Source organism: Mustela lutreola, chromosome 15, assembly GCF_030435805.1.
Source record: "Mustela lutreola isolate mMusLut2 chromosome 15, mMusLut2.pri, whole genome shotgun sequence".
Taxonomy (NCBI): domain Eukaryota; kingdom Metazoa; phylum Chordata; class Mammalia; order Carnivora; family Mustelidae; genus Mustela; species Mustela lutreola.
The window spans coordinates 46278886-46299330 of NC_081304.1; the positions used below are offsets into that span (position 1 = coordinate 46278886).

General features: G+C 50.5%; 1 protein-coding gene and 1 pseudogene across 8 annotated transcripts in view; one reads left to right on the forward strand and one right to left on the reverse strand.

Annotated features, from left to right (window-relative positions):
- Positions 1-20445, forward strand: part of RAP1GAP2 (RAP1 GTPase activating protein 2) — a 236673-nt gene that overhangs the window by 65704 nt on the left and 150524 nt on the right. Inside the window, exon 1 of one of the 8 annotated variants that reach the window (XM_059149697.1) lies at positions 17499-17973. The exons of the other annotated variants lie outside the window; for them this stretch is intronic. Within the exon in view, the coding sequence (XP_059005680.1) occupies positions 17867-17973 (107 nt within the window). The 5' untranslated portion in view covers positions 17499-17866. Of the gene's footprint in view, positions 1-17498; positions 17974-20445 lie in introns of those variants that run through there. 8 annotated transcript variants of the gene reach the window in all.
- On the reverse strand, positions 3583-8827 carry LOC131816754 (large ribosomal subunit protein uL11-like; annotated as a pseudogene).

Here is a 20445-nt window from a genome sequence, read left to right on the forward strand (position 1 = left end):
CAGAAGAGGCAGCCACGTTCTTGAGTGGTTGTGTAATAAATAAGGCAGTTGGAGAGAGGGCCAAGCACTACTGGAGCGATTACTGATTACACAGCGGGGAAACAACACAATTGAATGGGAAGTCGTGTATGGATTGCAGATTCTGTATACCAAGCTGAAGTAAGGAGATTTGGCTAAAGAAGAGGAAGGGGAAGTAGGTGTCGACGCTGGTGGGAGGTCTAAAGGGGACACCTGGAAGCTTTGAGGGCTGCCTCTGTACAGTGCCTGCTTTTACCTCCAAACATGTCATGCCCTTTGAACATAGGCTCATCACTAGCATTTCTCTCACCTGACACAGCAGGGTCATTTTTGGCTCACAGTTTGGGCAGGAGGGGGAAGACAGAAGACAAGAAACTTGGCTCCTATAACTGGGTCAGAGTTGGCACAGAGAAAGCAAGAGCATGGGGTGTTCATGCCTTTGAACTGTGAACAGCACTGAGGTCTACTGTGGGAGAAAGAGAGCTGTTTGTTTAGCTAATGAATATTCATTGGGCACCTACTTTGTGCCAGGCGCTGATTTGGGAGCTGGGGATCCTGCTTCTGTCACTCAGTAATGACGTTCCTTGGATAAAGCTCCCGAACGTCTCTGAGATTCTGTTTTCCCATCTGGAAAGTGAAGATAATGAAAGCCCCTACGTCATAGGGATATTTGAGGGTTAAATGCACTCACATGAAAAGTGCTTAGCACAGTCCTTACTGCTCATGACTGTGGCTGTTACTGAAGACACTGAGAGTGGTTACGGGATTCAGGGCCTGGTCCCTGTGCCCAAGGAGCTCACAGTGTGTGGGTGACAGACGTTCAACAGCTAACTGCAAAGCTTGGGATGTGAGGCAATGCTGGTAGAGATATGGGAGGAGCAGAGAATTCTTCTTTGTGGAATCAGGCAATGCTTTCTGAAGGAGGTAGCATTTGTCGGTTGAAAAGGAATCCCACAAGAGGGGAGAGTTGTAGGGGGACATTTCAGGGCATAAGGGCAAAGTCATGGGATTGGCAAATGTATGGAGCTATTTGAGAAACAGTGAGTCAGGTACTGAGGTGAGTGTGGGGTATGCTCAGGGAGTGTGGGGGTGTCTCCGATGTGGGACTAAGGAGGGGATGGGAGCCCCAGGTTAGGGGGAGGGAGAGCCCCTGGGAAGGCAGCTTTGGCAGTCCTGGGGTGGAACTGGGAGGTGAGGACACTTGCTCCTGAGGAAACTGGAGGCAGGGACTGGGGCTGGAGGGGAGGGCCCTGGCCAGGGCCATGTGTAGGGGAATCTTCAGAGCAGGTGTCTGGTCCACGTGGGGTCTGTCTGTGTGAGTGGGGGAGTCCCAGAGAAGCTGGGAGTCCCATGAAGCTAGGCTTCATGCCTTGAAGATTTGCAGAGTTGTCCTGTGGGTCACCAAGCCGGGAGTACAGGAGGGAAACCCAGTTTTCATGGGGAAGATAATGACTTTGGCTTTGAACAGGGTGAGTTTGAAGAGCTTGTGGCCCATCTCCATGGAGTTTAAAGTTGGGTTCTTGAGCTCAGGGTAGCTCAGCTAAGTGAATATGGAGCCAGTTCATACAAAAGTAGACTGTTAAGATCTAGATGAGCCTCGTGGTACTTTCTAATGAGGGAGGCAGACAGGAACATAATAGAGAACCTGGGTGGTTTCAGATAACACCCAGTCCTGTGAAGGAAGCAGGACAGTGAGGTGAATAAGGGGCATGCACAGGGGATACTTTGGATGGTCAGAAATAATCCCTTCATTGAAATGACATTTGAGTGAAGACATTGAGTGAAGAGAAGGGGCCAGCCACGAGGAGCATCCCAGGCAGTGGGAACAGGATGTATGTATTGAGGCGGGAACAGGCTTGGAGGCTTGGAGGTGGGAAGATGCAGAAGGAGGGTGGGGAATGGGTTAAGACCTGTCAGGCTTGACCCCTGCCTGGTGGGCAAGATGGGAGAACACATAGTTCTCCCCCACGCCAGCAGGTGGCGCTGTTAGCACAGACTGCCTGCTCTCCTGGCGGCCACGAGGGCAGAAGGGAGAACAGGTGCCTTGCGCTCGCTCAGGTTTAGAACTTGGGATGCGTTCTCTTCTTGCTCTCTGGGGAGATGAGGTCTACGCACGAGGGAGCCCTGGCCAGGGCCAGAAGAGCGGGTGACGATTTCCTGACTGTTGTGCTCCCTCTGCTGTGTCATTTTCAGTGTTTCTTTGCTCATCTTCTCTGTTGGTGACTGTTCCCTCCCCATTTCTGGGTATCTGCATCTTTTCCATCTCTCTTTGCTCTTCTGTCTTCCTCTCTCTCAGTCTCTGCTCCTCCCCTCTCCCATTGCTCCTGGTGCAGCTGGTTCCTGTCTCAGTGATTAATTACTTGCTTTCTTCAGATGGAGGGTGTGGTGAGTTAGGGCTAGGAAGGCATTTTTTTTTTTTTTTTTTTTTTAATCTCTCTGCCTACCGCCTCCTTCTCGGGGCTTCAGTTCTCTACGAAGGGAAAGGCCAGCGACCCCCATCAACAGAGAATGTTTCTGGGGGGCCCCTCACTCTAGAACCCCTTGGGACCCCTCCCGGTGCCTCGCCCAGCTCACCTGTAGCACTCCAGCAAGTGGCACTGGTCTCACATCACCCCTGGTGGTGGGAACCTGGGCTTGACCCAAGAAGGGAGAGCTGGACAGCAAAAGGGATCACATGAATCAGTGGAAGAGCTCCATAGAGACTGTCAGGGAAAGGTCATTTTATGCCACAGAGATAAAGCAACCTCCACCCCTCCCTCCATGCTTCAGACATGCCCTTTGAGTGATTTCTCAGACTGAACTGGCTGCAGCCTGGTCTTGACCTCCTGGCCCATCTGGCAGGATCAAGGCTGTTGGGTGAGCAGAGTGCTTAAGAGCTTGGTTTCTTAAAGCCCCCTGCCCAGTGGGGAGTCCAGCTCTGTACCTTACCTGAAACCATGGGCAAATGGCTTCACCTTTCCATCTCTCAGCTTCTAAGTCTGTAAAATGGGAGTATTAAGAGTAATACCACACAGATTGTCATGATGATTAATTCAGTCAACAAGTGTAAAGTGCTTCCAACAGTACACATGGTAAATGCAATGAAATTGCTTGTTAAAATAACATTTATTAATGATTAATAAAGCTTATACTTGTAATACATTAGTAATTAATTGATATTAATATTAATATAATAACAGCAATAGAATGGTAACGTCTTCTTAGTAAGACTATAGAGGGCTTTCTGGTCTCCCTAGAAGGCAGGACTGAGACATTTGCTTCCAGAAGACCTCAGCTTCCTGGGCTTGTGCTTATATACAAAAATCATTATCCATGTGTGCGTGTCTGTGTGTTTACTGGAAAGATGACATCACATGATGTTAAAGAAAACATGGCTCAGTGGGTAGAGCATGCGATGCTTAATCTCAGAGTTGTGAGTTCAAACCTGCGTTGGGTGTGGAGCCTACTTAAAAAATACAAGAAGTAGGGTGCCTTGGTGGCTCAGTGGGTTAAAGCCTCTGCCTTTGGCTCGGGTCATGATCTCAGGGTCCTGAGATCGAGCCCCGAATTGGGCTCTCTGCTTGGTGGGGAACCTGTTTCCTCCTCTCTCTCTGCCTGCCTCTCTGCCTACTTGTGAGCTCTGTCTGTCAAATAAATAAAATCTTAAAAAAAATACAAGAAGTAAAAGAAAACATGAGAAAAGTGAAGCAAAAAGCTCCTGTGATTAATCTTTTCTCCCTCATGGAAATTATTCCCAGGTTTGCACCGATGTAGGCCAGTGGTTACCAAAGGGGACCATCTGGGGGTATTTGTTAAAATTCAGATTCCTGGACTTCACCCCAGATGTGTTGTACTGGAATTTGGAGGGTGGACCTGGGACCTGCAGCTTTCATGATGGCTGCAGACTGTGCTTGGGCACATGGAGTGTGGGGCTCCCCTTGGAAACTCTGAGCATCAGTGGCTTTCACCTGTGCTGTCCGCCGATCTCATCACCCGAAGGCTGGTCACCTGCACTCAGTTGTCATTGTCCTGAGTTGGGAGAGGTATCGAGGAGCATCCCAAGGGAGGCGGCTCACGGTGTACCCAGCAGCCTTGTCTCCAGGGCATAAATAAATGAACTGATCTCTTATTAGTTGACATTTAGGTTGCTTCAAGTTCTCCATCCCCAGAAATGCCAAAGGAACACCCATTTTGATGAAAGTAGTTTCTTGAGTGTGCAGAATTTATTTCCTTGGGCTATATATTCCTGAGGGTGGAATAACTGGCCCTAAGGGTCTGGACCTCTGTTTTTATGAGTATTGCTAAGTGTTTCCACTATGCTGTCTAAAGTATTGTGGTTATCCTGACTGATACTATTTAACTATTTACTTATAATTTCCTTTGAATAGTAGATGTATTTACATGTATTTGGTTCAAAAAGCAAATTGACATAAAAATATATACAGTAAGAAGATTGCCTCTTACTATGAGTCCACCCTGTTACCTCCTTAAATCCACTTAAGAGGTCCTTTCCAGTCCTTCTGTATAAATTCCTATATAATATGAACATATATTCTTCTTTTTAAAGATTTTATTTATTTGACAAAGTAAGTGAGAGAGAGAGAAAGAACGATCGAGGGGAAGGAGCACAGGCAGAGAGAGAAGCAGGCTCTCCCCTGAGCAGGGACCCTGACATGGGGCTTGATCTCACGACCCTGGGGTCATGATCTGAGCTGAAGGTAGACACTTAACTGACTGAGCCACTCAGGTGCCCCCGGCTGAGCTCACTCTTTGTAACCATTGCATAGTAGCTAGTTTGTGAATCTATCACATTCTGCTTACCTGTTTTCCCTCTAAACAATTGTTTCTGATGTTTTTTAACTCTTATAGAAAGTGCTCCAACGAACATGCTTGTACATGTTCAGTGTACATGCTTGTGCATGGGGGAATATGTTTCTAGACATGAGGAAAGCTTAGGGGTGATACTGCTGGGAGTAGGGTAGGTGACTTCTTTTAGCCATACTGCTAAATTGTCAACAGCTTTTATCCCACCATGGGTGGGTGTGGACGTTCACCAGTCTGTTGGGTGAAATGTCCTTTTTGTTAGGATCTCATTTCTCTGATTTCTCATTCTCTTGAGTCTCTCCAGTTGTGCACTGCCCACCACACCATCCTCCCCGAGCAGCACAGTCCTCTCTAAGTCAGTGGATTGTGGCCCTCTGAATTGTCTGCATGTATCTGGGATCTTCGCAGGAAGCTTCTTTTGTGGAGAATATCTTCCACCCCTCCCTTTTCTGAAGCCCCAGGAGTCCAGAGAGCCTTACTGACAGGAGAGATGGCTGGCAAGTTGTCATGAGACTGAATGCAGTGACCTCCCAGTCACGTTCAGAGGGGCTGGCTATGGTTTTTCACCTTGTCATGGTTACAAGACACCAGTCCCACCTTGCAGGTGCCTTGGGGGAAGCCACAGCTTAGAGCCCAGCTACATTTTCTTTGCTGATAAAACTGAGAGGTCAGATCTTACTGGGCTGGTCTAGGGTGTTGTCTGCCCATCTTAAGGTCAAGTTCTAAGAACTGGGTCCCCTGAGAGGCCTAGAACTAACAACTGGGGAGAGAGGGGGTGACCTAGGAGACCGCTCCTATCACCAATACCTTGGAAAGGACCATCTCATCTTAGCCTCTGTCTTTAGTTCTTTTTTCAGGTGCCCCTTTAGCCCTCATCTTACAGCAGAGAATACAGACTAGGGAAGGGACCTACAGATAACAAGAGGAGAGATCTGGTCCATTTGTCAGTGGTTCTGTCTCTCTTTGTCTGTATAAGGATGGTAAGGTAGAGACAAGTTGTGGACATCAGGACACCTTACATCTAAATACTCAACAAAGGGGCCCCTGGGTGGCTCAGTCGTTAAACATCTGCCTTCAGCTTGGGTCGTGGACCCAGGGTCCTGGGATCGAGTCCCACATCGGGCTCCCTGCTCAGTGGAGAGCCTGCTTCTCCCTTTCCCTCTACCTGCTGCTCTGCCTACTTGTGCTCTCTCTCCATCTCTCTAATAATTAAATAAAATCTTTAAAAAATTTTTAAAAAAATACTCACCAAAACCTCACCAATAATACTATTCTCTGATGTAACCACAATAGTATTATCACACATAAGCAAATTAATATTAATGTAATAAGATAATTTACCATACAGTCTCTGTATAAATGTTTCCAGTTGTTCCAAGTTTGAATATGGATCGTGTAGTAGGTGATATTATTGACTTTTTGTTAGTGGCCACTGCACTGGGTTGTCACACTTCTTTAGATTCCTTAAATATAGAACAGCAGACTTGGCAAAGTGGTTCTATAGAATGTCCCACATTTTGGATTTGTTGGTCTGTTCCCCCTCCCTCCTTTTTTAAACATCTTCCTTGAATAGTCCTTGATCTTATTGAAGAAAGATGAAATGAGTGACCTGCATGCTGGCAGCAGAGAGGAAGAGAGAAATTCCTGGTTTATTCTCAGGGTCAGAATTGTGCCATTTGCTTTCCCCTTGATAGGGTTGAGGACTCTCCATGAACTGTCCCCAAGCCTGTCGCTCATTGGGTGGGTTGGTGCACCCAGGTCTGTTTGTATTGGAGAAGCAGTTTCGGGGGTTCTTCCCAGGAAGCCTTCTCCATGGTCCACCTTGGGGTTTGGTCCCCTGGGGTGAGGGAGTGATCTGGCCCTCTTACTTGTTAAAGCTTAATTTTGCCCCCCCATGTGTGTCCTTACCCATTGGGTACAGATCTATGTTAGTTAACTAGGTCACTCATGACAGAAACCTAGTTCACATTGGCTTAGGGAAAAAAAAAAAAGACATCAAAAGGAAAAACAAATCCAAAAAAGTTCTTGTAATGGATACCTTTATGAAAACTCGGCTTCAGGAATGGCTGGATTCAGGTAGGTCAGAAAATATTAGTCTGTTTGGCTCTGGTTTCCTCCACATTCACTTCATTTGTAGGCAGCTCTCCTCTCATAACACAGCCACCAAATCTGGAAGCTCCAAGGTTAGTAAGCTGCTTCTTCCTGTGATGCCAGCAAAGATTCAAGTGTTCACTCTGGACTTACCAGGTTAATGTGCTCTTCCCTAAAGTGATCACTGTGGCTTAGTGAGTGGAATACATGGATTGGTCAGGCCTGGACCATGGTACCCACCTGAGAGTTCAGAATGGGTAGGTTGGGAGAAGCACAGCCCCACCTGAGTCACAAAAAACAACAATGGTGTCAGAGTGCTTTCCAAGGTCTATCAACCAGGGGGGCCTGGGTACTGAACAGGCAGAAATCTGGTGAAAGGCTTGGGGAGCCTCTGGCCCAATCACTACCTCCTCTCCTGGAGTCTCCAGTACTCTTCATTTTGGATTTTGTGGGGGTCAGTATCTATGGGGATCATTTGTGGCTGGTTCCCAGCTCTGCTTCTTAGTAGCTGTGTGATCCTGGATAGGAGCATTAACCTCTCTGTGTCTAAGTTTACTCATCTAGCAAATGGGGAGGATATATATATATATTTTGAAGATTTTATTTATTTATTTAGTTGAAAGAGAAAGAGAGATAAGGAGAGAGAGAGTGTGTGTGAGCGAGGGGTGGGAGAGGGGCAGAGGGAGAGGGAGAAGCATACTCCCCTCTGAGCAGGGACCTGAGCCGAAGGCAGATGCTTAACTGACTGAGTCACCCAGGCTTCTCAGGATGAGCAACACCTGCCCTCAGAGCTGTTCCTGGACAGGAACAGCTGGGATGGTGACCTACACTAGGCTGTGGACACCTCAGGACTGGTGGGGTGATTTCTTCACGGGGAATCATCTGAGCCCTTAGCTCATTCTCTGAGTTCCATGTGGGGAGAGGAAGAAGGTAGAAACGCACGGGCTGATTCCAAAGTTGGAACTGGGAAAAGTGACATTAGATGGTACAGGGACACAGCATGGCTTGGCACTGGTCACTGGAGAGAAAGCCATCCCCTTTTTGGGTCTCTTTTGGAGCTCCTCACAACCTCAAGGAGAAAATCTCAGTTAGGTGCTAATATGTCTTTAACATCTCTGTAACATTTGCTATTCTTCCTTGTTAGTAGAGACTCAGGGCCTTGGGCAGGCTACAGTGTCCAGTGAGCTGAAATATAATAACCTTGTTTGATTTTTGTCATATTTACTTTCCTTTGTAAAATGATCCCATGTTGAAATATCTTCCTTAATAGTTCTTAACTAGTGGGGCATCCCACGGCCCCACTGTTGAGGTCACCTGTGGGGTTGGGAGGGTGATGGTATCAACATTGCAGCCCACAGACTGGGCAGTCCTTGGGGGCTCATCAGTGCTTCCAGAGAGTTCTCTGGCTGAAGATCAGTGCCGCATCTGTCGGGCATTGCTGACAGTCTCATCAAAAGTGATGTTTCCACTGTGCTTCATGTTTTCCTGCTTCTTTCAGTCTCTTGGTGGTTCCTTGAGGGCTTTGATAAGCAAGACAGAGGCAGAAGGTCCCACTTCAGTCTGGGCCTGTCTGTTGTGAATGGCCAGTTTCATGGTCATCCTCAGACCTTTCCAATCACCGGTTGCCTTGGCCACATCATCACCAGGCTTTTTGGGAGACAGCCGCAGGGGGCCCGGTCTCTGGGGCCAGGGCAGACAGACGTGGCACTGACTTCCCCACCGGTATGCCGCAGGTATATGACTTCGACTTCATTGGGCTTGAACTTAGGCCTCATGGTGGAGGTGGCTGGTGTCCGATGAACCAGATTCGGGACCACCTAAGAGAGTTGTACCTTCGCTGCATTTAACGCTTTTATTTTTCTTAGAGAAAACACTCTTAGAAAAACTCCCTCTAGGCTTGGCAGGAAATACGGTATTTTTGGAGCCCTCTCCTCCCTGGGGTTGTCTAAAAGCTGAGGTGGCTTTCAGGAACTCCAAAAGAAACCTTAGAGTTGGAGCAGCTGCCTTGCAGTTTCTAGACTCCCCAGGCTGCCCCAGATTGATGCAGGGCCCTAAGAAGGCATCCTTTTAGCCACCCCATCTGAATCTTTCCATCTGTGAGGAGGGGAGGGTGGGTTTCTAACCCTGGGACCTCAGTGCTCTGCCTTACCTTACAGCCAGCCAAAACCCTTCTGTCAAGTCAAAAGCCTAAAGATCTTCTGGGGCCAAGGAAGCTCAGACTCCAGGACACAAGATCCTCCTGGAGGGCTACCCTTCCTTACTCCTATCTTACTCCTTCTCCACCGCCCACCCTCCCCACCCAGTACTTCCATCCCTCCTCCCTTCCAATGATGTTTACTGAGCGTTGGAGTGGGTCAGATGCCATTCAGGGTGCATGGAAATGGTGGTGATGTCTGAGACATCCATGGTGTCTGCCTTTGTGCGGTTTATGGTCCACTGGGACAGAAAGACCAAACAACAAGTGAACAGACAAATCAATAAAAACAGAACAAACAAAACAAGCTAGGTCCCCCGTAACCAAGGGGATGTACTCTAGGTAAGTGCTCAACGAAGGCCTCTCTGGGGAGGAGGCATTCTTTTGCGACGGATCAACAGCTGAGAAAACAGCTCAGTTGATTTCCCCATTGGATCTTTTGGGTACATTACACTGTCAATCCATTGTCCTGCCTCTGGGGCACCCACTGCTTTGCAGGGTGGGGTGGGTTGCAACTGTCTCTGTTCTAGACCCCTGCTTTCCCAGGTTGGTGAAGAGAGTGATTCTCATAACTGACATGGGGGTCATGTGAAGGTCACTGACGGCTTTGCCTGGAGACTATCTTAGGACACCCTTCCTTACATGTCCCCTGCCATGACAGATTTGACAGATGGTGTTCCCATAAAGCCAGCTCCTGAGCCTGGCTCCCCACAACTTTGAAATGGCTCTAATCTATTAAGAAGAAGAAGGGACGAATTGGGAGGCTTTGGTTCTTTAGTGATGAGCTGCAACCCATCATTTGTGACCCACGCAGTCCCTGATCCTGTCTCGTGACTGAGTGAAGAGGGCCGGGGCAAGGGAGGAAATGGATGGAAGCAAATACTTTGGAGGCTTGGGTAAAAGGATCATCAACCCTGCACAGTTTTGGGACTTGGGAACTAAATGGGGTTTCTCTAAAGGTGGAGGGGAGTTGCTTACCCAAAGAGCGCAGGTTACAGCAGAAGTAATGCAGGCTAGATAGCTGGAAGGACTTTCCTGATGTAAAGAGCGAAAGAGCCCTGGAAAGCCTGCCTGGTAGAAAGCTTGCAAAGCTCGGACAGCTGCTCTCCAGGAGCCTCAGGGCTGGGCCCCATGGGGCAAAGCTCCAAGCCCTGGGAGTCTGTGTCAACACTGGAGATCAACTTTGTGTTTGTGTTTGAGGCTAAGAGGACTTAATGTCCGAGTGGGAAAGAGCTATTAACACATCAGTGAGTCCCAGTGCAGAGTCCGTTGTGAAGGAAGCACCTTTCATGGAGCCGAAGAGCTTTGATTACCCCCACCCATGGGGCAGTTTCCTCTAGAAAGGAGTGTCCATCCTAAGGAAGCGAGAGATTAGCTCAGACAACAGAAAACAGATTAAGTTTTATCAGGGATCAGTAGATGGGGCCCTCACCTATGAAGTTTCTGGTTGACCAGGCTCATGAGCTGTCCGTGGTGCACACAGCAGTCCTCCTGGTGTTGACTCAGAGGTGACGTTGGTACTCCTGCCTGGTCTGGTGCCAGCAGCTCGGCATCCCAACCCTGCCTCTGCACACACGTGTGTGCATGCACGTGTACGTGTGTACACACGTAGACACAGACACATACCTTGGTGGAATGTGTGGTGCAGGGAATGCAGATGGACTGTGTGGGTACCTAAATCCTAGATTGACCTGAGGGTGTCTGTGTGTGTGTGTGCGTGTGTGTATGTGTTAAATACTTGCCTGCTCATACACAGCAGTGCCTCAGTCTTTCTAAAAACTCTTGCATATGGCAAATGCATACAAGTCAGGAGCAAAAAGGGTCTAAAGTGAGCTTCACCACAGCCCTCCAGTGCTCACTCTCACTGTTGTCAAGCTCAGTTCTTTGGTTTCCGGGTGAACAGTCACTGAGCGAGGATTCAAAACAACATAGTGAGCAAAGCCCCCCGACCCCTGCCAAGAGTACTTGTTAGGGGTGTCACAGGCATTTTCATTTAAAATGTCTGACAACGGGGCGCCTGGGTGGCTCAGTCTGTTAAGTGGCTGACTTTAGCTAAGGTCATGATCTCAGGGTCCTGGGATCGAGTCCCTGCTTCTCCCTCTCCCACTCCCCCTGCTTGTGTTTCCTCTCTCTCTCTCTCTATGTCTCTCTCTGTCAGATAGATAAAATCTTAAAAAAAAAAAAAGTTTGACCATAGCCATCTTTTTACTTAGAAAACAAAAATGGAGTCCTTATAAATTTGTATATAGTATAAAAACACAAAGATGACAATAAAAAACATCATTTACTTCCAGAGATAATCTGTTAACCTTTTCTTCCCACTATGAACATCTTCTCTTACTTTGATTATGGAAAATGTCAAGCACATACACGGTAAATAGAATCGTGCCCCCAGCAGCTAGTGCCGTGCCTGGGTCAGCCAGACCTCCACCCAGCCCACTCCTTACTGCGCTTACTGTTAATTTCAGTGTTTTGGGTGTAAAAGTTACATATATTGAAATGCACAGATCTTAATTGTACATTTTGGACAAATGGATTCCACCACCCTTTCCTGAAATAGAACATTTCTGTCTCTCCAGAAGCTTCCTTACCCCCAGAGGCAACCACTGCCCTAATTCTTACACCTTAGATTGTCTGTTTTAGAATTCATATAAATGCAATCATACTTTTTTTTTTTGTATCTAGCTTTTTTTTCACTCAGCATACTGTTTCAGAAAGTCATCCCTGTTTTTGCATGTCTTGGTATTTTGTTCCTTTTTACTACCAAGTGGTGTTCCGTGGTACGGATATTACACAGTTTGTTTTTGGACTATCCATTTTATTTATTTTTATTTATTTAAGATTCTACTTATTGATTTGAGAGAGAGAGTGCGAGCGAGCGAGAGAGAGCATGAGCAGGGAGGAGAGGGAAAAGCCGGCTCCCTGTGAGCAGGGAACCTGGTATGGGGCTCGATCCCAGGACCCTGGGATCAGGACCTGAGCTGAAGGCAGACACTCAACCGACTGAGCCATGCAGGTGCCCCATAACGGAGTTTTAGCGTGGTACAGTGGTTGGTATTGATCATAATGGCTCTGAGCCACCAAGGAAAGGTTGCCTTTAAAAAGAACGAAAATGTGTAAGACTTTAGAGAGATTTTCGGCCAAGGTTATTACGCTAAGAGCAAGCAGGCACCAAAAAGTTTTGCAAGTCAGAGCTCTAGTTGTCTGGAAATCTCAGTTAGGCGTAATACGTCATTTCTCAAGGAAGCCAGAGACAGAAGGCGTGACTGGGTGTATAAAAGAGTATATAAATAATACATGTATAAGAAACCATTCTGTTCTTTGTAGATCCAAACAGAATAGGTTTTTGGAGAGTCTGCCGGTTCTTGCTTAGAACGATGTTGCTAAGCAATGTTGCTAATATTATAGAAAGACAGCTTTCCTCCTCACTTTTCCACTCAGTCTTGGGAAGTTGGGGAGTAGAAGTGGCTTTGGGTAGCTACAGCTGGCGAGGCTTGGTGATGTGACGTGGGGACCAGGGACCCCGGGTGTGAGAGGAGGTCCTCAGTGTGACAGGCTGCAGGCCACTCAGTCCTCAGCCTCTTCCGCTCCTGGTTCTCTGGGGGGAGCCCTGGGTGGCCACCATGCAAAATTTGCTTCATGTGCATCAGAAATGTCACACACAGAAAAGTCCTCTCGAATGTTTCTATCGAGGGAAAAATTATAGTCATGCCACTTAGATTCATGGGTTCAGTCCTGATTGACGTCGTGCATGGCAGGCTCTGGATCCCAAACGACGTGCAGCCTGAAGGCTGGATCCCTGCCACAGAGTGGGATCTGTGGGTTTCCTCAGGCACAGTTTCTTTTCCTTGGAGCTCGGAAATGCCACACAAGTTACCAAGATCCGTTTCCAAAATCTGAGCCAGTTTCTAGGCAGATCCTCTGTTTAGTATGAAATGTGTGGCTCCAGGAAAGTACAGCTGTTGCCAGGGCTCCTGAGACTTGTCTTTGCGGCCTCCCTGATGGGCCTGGGCATCACCTGGTGCAGTCACTGAAGGAACGTGTTGTGGTATGGGCCCTCTTGGGGGCTGCTGGTGGGCTCTGAGAGGGGACATTGGGAACTGGGAGGAGAGGCAGTTCATTGGGTGTTGGCAAAGACCCCTCCTGCATCTCTCTTTTCAAAGTAGGAATGGTGGGCGCATGAGAGAGTCAGTGAAACATCTGACTCTTGGTTGTGGCTCAGGCCTTGATCTGAGGGTTGTGAGTTCAAGCCCTGTGCTGGGCTCCATGCTGGGCATAGAGCCTACTTAAAAACAGAACAAAGTATAAATGGCTTCCACACCTCAGACCTTTCCAGTCTTTCCCTCCTCTCTCTTTCCCTCCCTCTTTTTCCCTCTGGAGCACCCCCCACCCCCACCCCTCTCCCCTTTTTTCTCTTCTTCCTGGTCTAGTAACCCAGAGACACAACTGTAATGAGGCCCAGCAGGGGGCGCTGATGTACCTGCCAAGAATGAATGTCATCCTGTTGCCTAGAGCACAGGTGTGGGTGTTCCATAGAAGTGAGAGTGAGAGAGGCTTCAGAGTGATTTCGCCGAGCTGCTGTATATGCGGATGTGCCCCAAAGGCAGAAGAGAGTGGCAGTCCTGGCCTGTCCTGAGTGGGCCTAAGGTTATGCGATCCATAGAGTGGTTGGAGAAGCTGTCCCCTGCAGAAGGGGAGGGGCGAGGCGTCTGAAAGAAGTCTGGTTTTCATAGAAGGCCCCACCCCGCTGGCTTCCCAGCCCCTCTTTGCTGCCTATCTTTTCCCAGTCCTAGCCAAGAAGGGGTTGCAGTCATTTTCCAGAAGCATGGAGGTCCCAGAGCTTGAGTGGGCATGGGGTGGAGAAGGAGCCCTTGCTCCTGTTTCTCTCTGAGACTTGGGCGCTGGGCTAAGTCCCAGTTTCACACGGATGTGTCTCCTGGAGCGGGTTCCCAGGCACAGAAGGCCCTTTTCTTTAGGATCAAGCATGCGTGTCTGTCTGTCTCACCCCACTGGCCCCTTAGGAACGAGGTGTGCAGCTGTCTGCCCTCTGTTCATGATTAACTTCCCTGTGGTGCCCTCCTCCGACTCCCACCCAGGCCCCTTCAGCTTTTGGGCTTACCCCCAGTGGGGCAGAGACCCAGGTTGGCAGCTGCCTGGCACTTTATCTCAGGGACTGGGGGTTTGGGGGTGGGGTGGGGGTGGGCGGGAACCGACCTTTGAGGTTCTGTGAGCTGGGACACTGCTAGGGATAGACTGCTGGTAAAGATTGGGAGACCCCTTTCCTGCAGTCCTCCCTGACCTCCTTTGCTCTGGTCTGCTTCTGTCCAGCCTTCTCTGTTGACTCACTGATGTGAAAAATGTTCCCTTTCTTTCTTTTTTTTTAAAGATTTTATTTATTTATATGACAAAGAGACAGCAAGAGAGGGAACACAGCAGGGGGAGTGGGAGAGGGAGAAGCAGGCTTCCTGTGGAGCAGGGAGCCTAATGTGGGGCTCAGGATCCCAGGACCCTGTGGTCATGACCTGAGTCGAAGGCAGACGTTTAACGACTGAGCCACCTGGGTAAGCCACCCGGGTGCCCCGAAAAGTGTTCCCTTTCGATTCTCTTTCAAACTTTGTGATTTCTTTAAAGACCATGTCTTTGTTTGGTGCAAGTGCTTTGGCTAACACCTAACACTTGCCTCTTTTTTCTCTTAACAAAGTTGTTTGAAGCTCAGAGACTTGGTCAGGCAATAATATTGAGCTAGATTTTAATAAGTTTGTATTTGTTTTCATGATATGAATGACAAGCGATCATAAGTTTTCATTTAGGGCAGTAATGTTTTCTTTTAAAAGTAATTAAGTTAAAAAGTGAGTTGATTTAATTAAGGGGAAATAATATTAAATGACGGGGTATGTGATGTTGAGCCAAAAAATGGTGAAGGGGGTATGTGAATGGCCTAATTTTGGGGAACTGTGGCTGGGTCACACTGCACCAGGTAGCCTGGCATGGGGTTGTTTCGTGGTTCCTGTGTGTTAGAGCAATGTTTGTTTTAGGCAAAGGTGGTCTTCTCTTTCTCACTTACCTTAGTCCCTCTGCACAAAGTACTTAATAAATGTTGGTGGGATGGGGAAGTCTAGCATGGATGGCCATTGCATTCTCTGCCTTATACTAGGGAGATGGAGGGGTGCCCCCTTTCCACCAGCACCTGGTGCCCCATTGGGGCACACACCCTATGTCAGTTCTTCTCATTCTCCTGCATTCTCCATGCAGGCTTCATCTTCACTTCAGAACTGAAAGGCAGACGGTCGCGGGGCAGCTTGTTATGCTTTGGTGTTTTGGTGCGCGGTATGGACAGAAGGAAGGGCTTCCTCACTGTCAGCAAACTTCTACCTCTAGGGCCTCAGGAATCAGATCAGGTTTTGGTCTTTTAGGGACAACCTTGTGTTTTCAGCCACGTTGGGGCTGGAAATATTGGGGTTGTAGAGGAACTGAGAGAGCCTGGAACCCTAGAACAAGAAGGATAACTTGCTTGATGGAAAAGGTTTTTTTGCCTTCATTCCAGTGCCCTGTTGCTCACTGATGCACTTGACCTGAAATACCTCCCAGGTGGTGGGGAATGGGCTGGAGCCACCCCATACTCACTCACCTGGGAAAGGGTCAGGCCTTGCACTGGAATGCAGCTTGCTTCTATGTGTGGGTGGATATTCACCCATGCTGGGCTAGACCTATGGCCAGTGCCCCCATCACCCTCTGAGTTCTGAAATAGTCCATCAGTTAACTTGTCAGTTTCATGTTCTGCGGTAGGCAAAAGCCCTGAGCTGCTTGTGCTTGTGCTCTGCCTTCTAACCCCCTGAGGACACTCATTTCCCCATTCTTTTTCCAGACTGATTCTCCAGTCCCTACTGGTGTACTCCTTGCAGCAGGCCTAGCTGCAGTCCCAGGGGTGGGGCTGGGGTCACTCACTCTCTGGCTATAAATAAATGTCCATGGCTATCTCTGTGATGCCCCCCCACCATCCAGGCAGGCCCAGGAGGGCCTGGGCCATTGCTAATGGATGCTTCATAAATAAACCATGCACAATTTTGGCAGCACCCTGGTGTTCCCTCCTCTCTACCCCAGCTCCAGTGCCAGCGAGAAAATGTGCCCACTGGAGAGGTGGGGTTGAGGCCTCAGGCCCTGGAATTCATTTCCAACCCTGTCCCTCTCCAGTAAGTCCCTTTCCCTGCCTGATTCTCTGTGCTTGCACGAACACCAGGCTATCTGAAAAGCAAAAACAAAACAACAGAACCCACAACAAGGCAAACTGCCTCAGGACCTTTATGGTCCCAAAGGGCTGTTTCTGAAGATGGACTAATTGGGCTTATTTTCATTCCCTCCAGCCCTCTGCCCAAGTCCCTTCTGTGGGGGAGGGAGAAGCAAAGCCAGTGTGGATGTTGGAGGGGGTGGTGGTGATGATGGTGAGAAGGGGCTAGGTTTCGTGGCCCCAGATGGAAGTGAGTGAGTGAGAGGCTTCTGAGCAGCCCCGTCCACATCAGGGACTCAGCCCTGGCCCATTCCCTACGAACTGGCCAGTGACCTTTCCTTAGGTTCTGAAGCGAAGATGAAGCTTGCATGGGGTATGCGGGAGGAAGGGAAGAACTGATATGGGGTGTCTGTGAGGTGTTGGTGGGGTGGGGGCTCCCCTTGGTTCCCTGGCAACCCGGGACGCCAGGCAGAGGTGTATCCTCGGTGAAATGGATCATTGACCCGGTGGTGTGTCAGGCTTCCAGGGCAGGGGAAACAAAGGTTAACGGGGGACTGACTCCAGCTCAGGTAGCGCCGCCCTTGCTGGAGCAGTCCCCTCCTGCCCCCTTCAGCCTCCCAGGACAGCCGCTTCCCCGGGGAAAGGTAGAAGGTAGATCCCGCTGAGTCAAAACGCCTGGGCGCTTCAGGCCGGGGAAGGTGGGCGCTGGGTGCGGGGTGCCCTCTCTACCCGCCTGGCCCCGGGCCGGGAGAGGCCAGCGGCGGTGCCGTGTGCGAAGGCAGTTTCGCACGGGCTGAGGACACGCGTTTCGTCTCGGTGGATGTTTTTTCTCCCTGTTTTAAAGATAGTGACAGCATTGGAGAAGTATCCCGGCGGGCCGGGCTGGGAGAGAGCACGTCAGCCGCCTTTGCCTGGGGAGGGAGCCCGGGGCCCCGCCAGCGGAGGCGGGGACGGGGGAGCGCAGAGGAGGGGACGGAGAGGGAGCGGCGAGAGAAGGGGGGGGTGCGGCTGCCCGCCAGGAGAGGAAGGGAGGGAGCCCAGGCGCGGAGCAGAGGGCGAACGCGGCGCCGAGCCCCCCCCCCCCCCCGGGGGGCGCTGAGCGCAGGCGGACCGCCTCCCTCCACTCGTGGCAGGGCGGCCTGCACCGCCCGCAGCCGGGGTGCCCGGGGCCCGGGGCACGGGAGGCGGGGCCGGGGCGGGGTCCCGGCGCGGGCGGCGCGTCGGAGCTGGAGCCGGAGCCGGAGCCCCGGAGCCGCCCGTCCGGGCCGCGCCCGGAGCGAGCGTTGGAAATGCCTGCGCTGGGAGAGCGGGCGCCGGCTGCCCGGCAGGCTCCGAGGAGACGCTGAAGGTCGCCGGGAAGTGAGCGCCCGGTCACCTGACCCCCGGGGCGCACCTAGGCGGGGCGGGGCCCATGAGAGGCGGGCGGCCGGGGCGCAGGGGCTGGGAGCCGTCGGCGTGGAGCGCGTGGAGCCGGGCGGACGGGGGCGCGCTGCGGGCGGGCGAGGGCGCGGCCGGGCACCGCCGGTGGCCTCGCCATGTCCCAGCCCGCGGGGAGGATGCATTGCCGAAAGGCAGGGATCCGCGCGGCGGTGGTGCTCATCGGACTCCTGCACAAATCACGAAAACAGAATAAAGAGAAAAGGTAAAGGCTGGCAGCGCCGCCTCCCCCTTCCCTCCACTCTCATGCTAAATCCCCGTTTTCTTTGGGATGGACTTTTCCAAAAGGGCCTTTGGCCCCGAGTTGGTTGGGAAAAACCTCTGTTCTGTGCACTGTCGGGGGAGCAACTCAGGAGCTTCGCCCCGGACATTGGCTGTTGGGAGAAAGCTGAGGCAGGACTTTGACTGGGTCGGAGGGAGGCTGGGAGGGCCCTTCGGGCTCCATCATCAACAGAGGGGCACCAAGTGTTTCGTCCCCATTCCCGTTTGCCCATTTCGTTCTTATTTGCCCATCGCAGCGCCCTTTCCAAAGCCTGCAGCGTGGGTAGCGTTGATCCGACCTGGGTGACAGTCCTTGGCTTAGCCCAAGTGGCCCAATGCGCCGAGGTGCCGTTTGCTTCTCTGCAACTTGGCTGAGCCTGTGAGGTGCCCGCCAGGGATCCGCTTGCCTTGCACACAGTGCGGGCAGGCAAGGAGCAAGTTTGGATCCCCCTTCCCCCTTTTTTTGATTTTTTTTTTTTCTCTTTCCATCTTCACCTTTCTTGGGTTTACTGTACTAATTGTTTGCTCCTGGATGTTGGAAATTGTCCTCTTGAGCTGACCTGTGGGGAAAAGAGGTAGGGGTTTGGGGCCAGCAAAGGAGCTTCTGGGACAGCTTCCCGGGCTCCAGTCCCTTGTTGCAGGCTTGATGTCCTCAAAACCCAAGGGAGCTGCTTACACCCGCTGGCACCCACTCACTTCTCTGCCAGGGTACACGAGCCCAAAGCTGCCCGGCAACTGGGCTTCATCAGAGCTGACTGTCCACAGAGATATTGTAAGGATTTGGGGTGACTCCAGTGGCTCTGCTGGGTCCTGATTTGCAGATGAGTTTGAAGTGGTTAGTGCTGTGCTCTGCATTAGGCAAAGGCTAAGACAAGGACAGTGGAGCCAGAGATACCTGGGTGGTGACAGGTGACCCCTGGGCTTGCCCAGAAGCTGGGTATGCCTGGTGAGGGGGAGTGGAGGGCAATGGATTAGAGCACTTTGAGAAGCTGGCATGGGTTGCCTCTGTGGTGTAGTTGCCCCTCATCCCTCTTGTCCCCCTCCTATGATGCAGTCTGATTCGATGTTTCCCATAGCTAAGGTGACTAGCCAGTGAAATGACTTCAGGTGGTTAAGCATGAAATAACATTGAGTCACCCAGTGAGAAGGTTCTTCCCTTTTCAGTTCTCTACTAATGCATGTGATTTCTTCAAGGGAAAAGTTTCAGGTTGGTGCTAGTCTGGCTTTAACACCCTCTTAACACTTACTGATCTCTCTCATAACAAAGAGAAAGCAGACCTCTGGCTCTGGGCCTTAAAGTGGGGAGCAGTGCCTGCCTACAATTTAGGTTGTTTTTATGCTATTTATTTTTAGAATTCTCTCCTTGTCATGGCCAGTGGTCCTGATATAAAGCATCACTTTAAATTAAATGTATAAAGTCCCAAGAATGAGTCCATTTAATTGAAAGAGTGATAGTACAAATGGTATAGGGTGTGGCAGAAATCCTGCAAGTGATGTTAGGGAATGGCTGATGCCGGGGACAAACCTTTCTAGCAGTAAAGCTACCAGCAGGACTCTAGAGCCCGCTGCTCCAGGTCTGGGCCCCATTTCCCGTCTAGACTTTGACTCTCTCCTGTTCCCTGTCCTTCAGCATTTTATCTGTAGAGGTGTGATGACTAAGCCAGCCCTCTAAAGTCAGAGGGATAGGGGATGGCTGTTCTGAGACCACCGGCGCCTGTTTTGAGGAATGAGAAGGATGGTGTGCTTGACCTACAGGCGGCTGCCTCAGACCAGTTCCTGTTTCTGAGTACAGAGTGTATGGTAGGGTGGAAGGTCCCTGCATAGTCCTGGCTCATCCGTTGACTATGACCTTGTAGTATCAATGTAGTCTCCCTGAGCCTGTTCCTGTGTCCATACAGAAGCGGAAGGGAGATAATGTGGGTGAAGAACGCACCTGAGAGGTGTGAAATGCCACGTGAGGATGAAAGGGTTTGAACAGAACTGTTCCCGTTTGCCTCTCTGTGGGTTTGTGCCCTTGGAGAGCAGGGCAAGGAGTCTGGTGGCAACAGCCCCACTACTAGTCCAGACCAGCTGTGCATGAGGCACAGGGAAGTACTGGACAGGGGACAGGACAAGAAGGTTGCTCATGGCTCTTGACATCTTGTCCTTCCTCCTAGACGCATTGTGCCCTTCCCTGCAATGCAGCAGGCGTTGAGGCCCTCCCAACTCCTGCCTTCGTCCTAGTCTGCTTTGGCTTCTGTCATCCCGATTGCTTTGGCCAACAGACTTAACTTACCCAAGGAGAGAGAGGGCTTGATCTCCTGCTGGTGCTAAATGACCTTTGCTTTGCTTGCTGTAATCTGGAGTTTCTTTGTCTTTAAGTGTCTGAAGTGCGGTGATCACTATTGACCCTTGCCTTTTGGGCACCAGGCGTGGG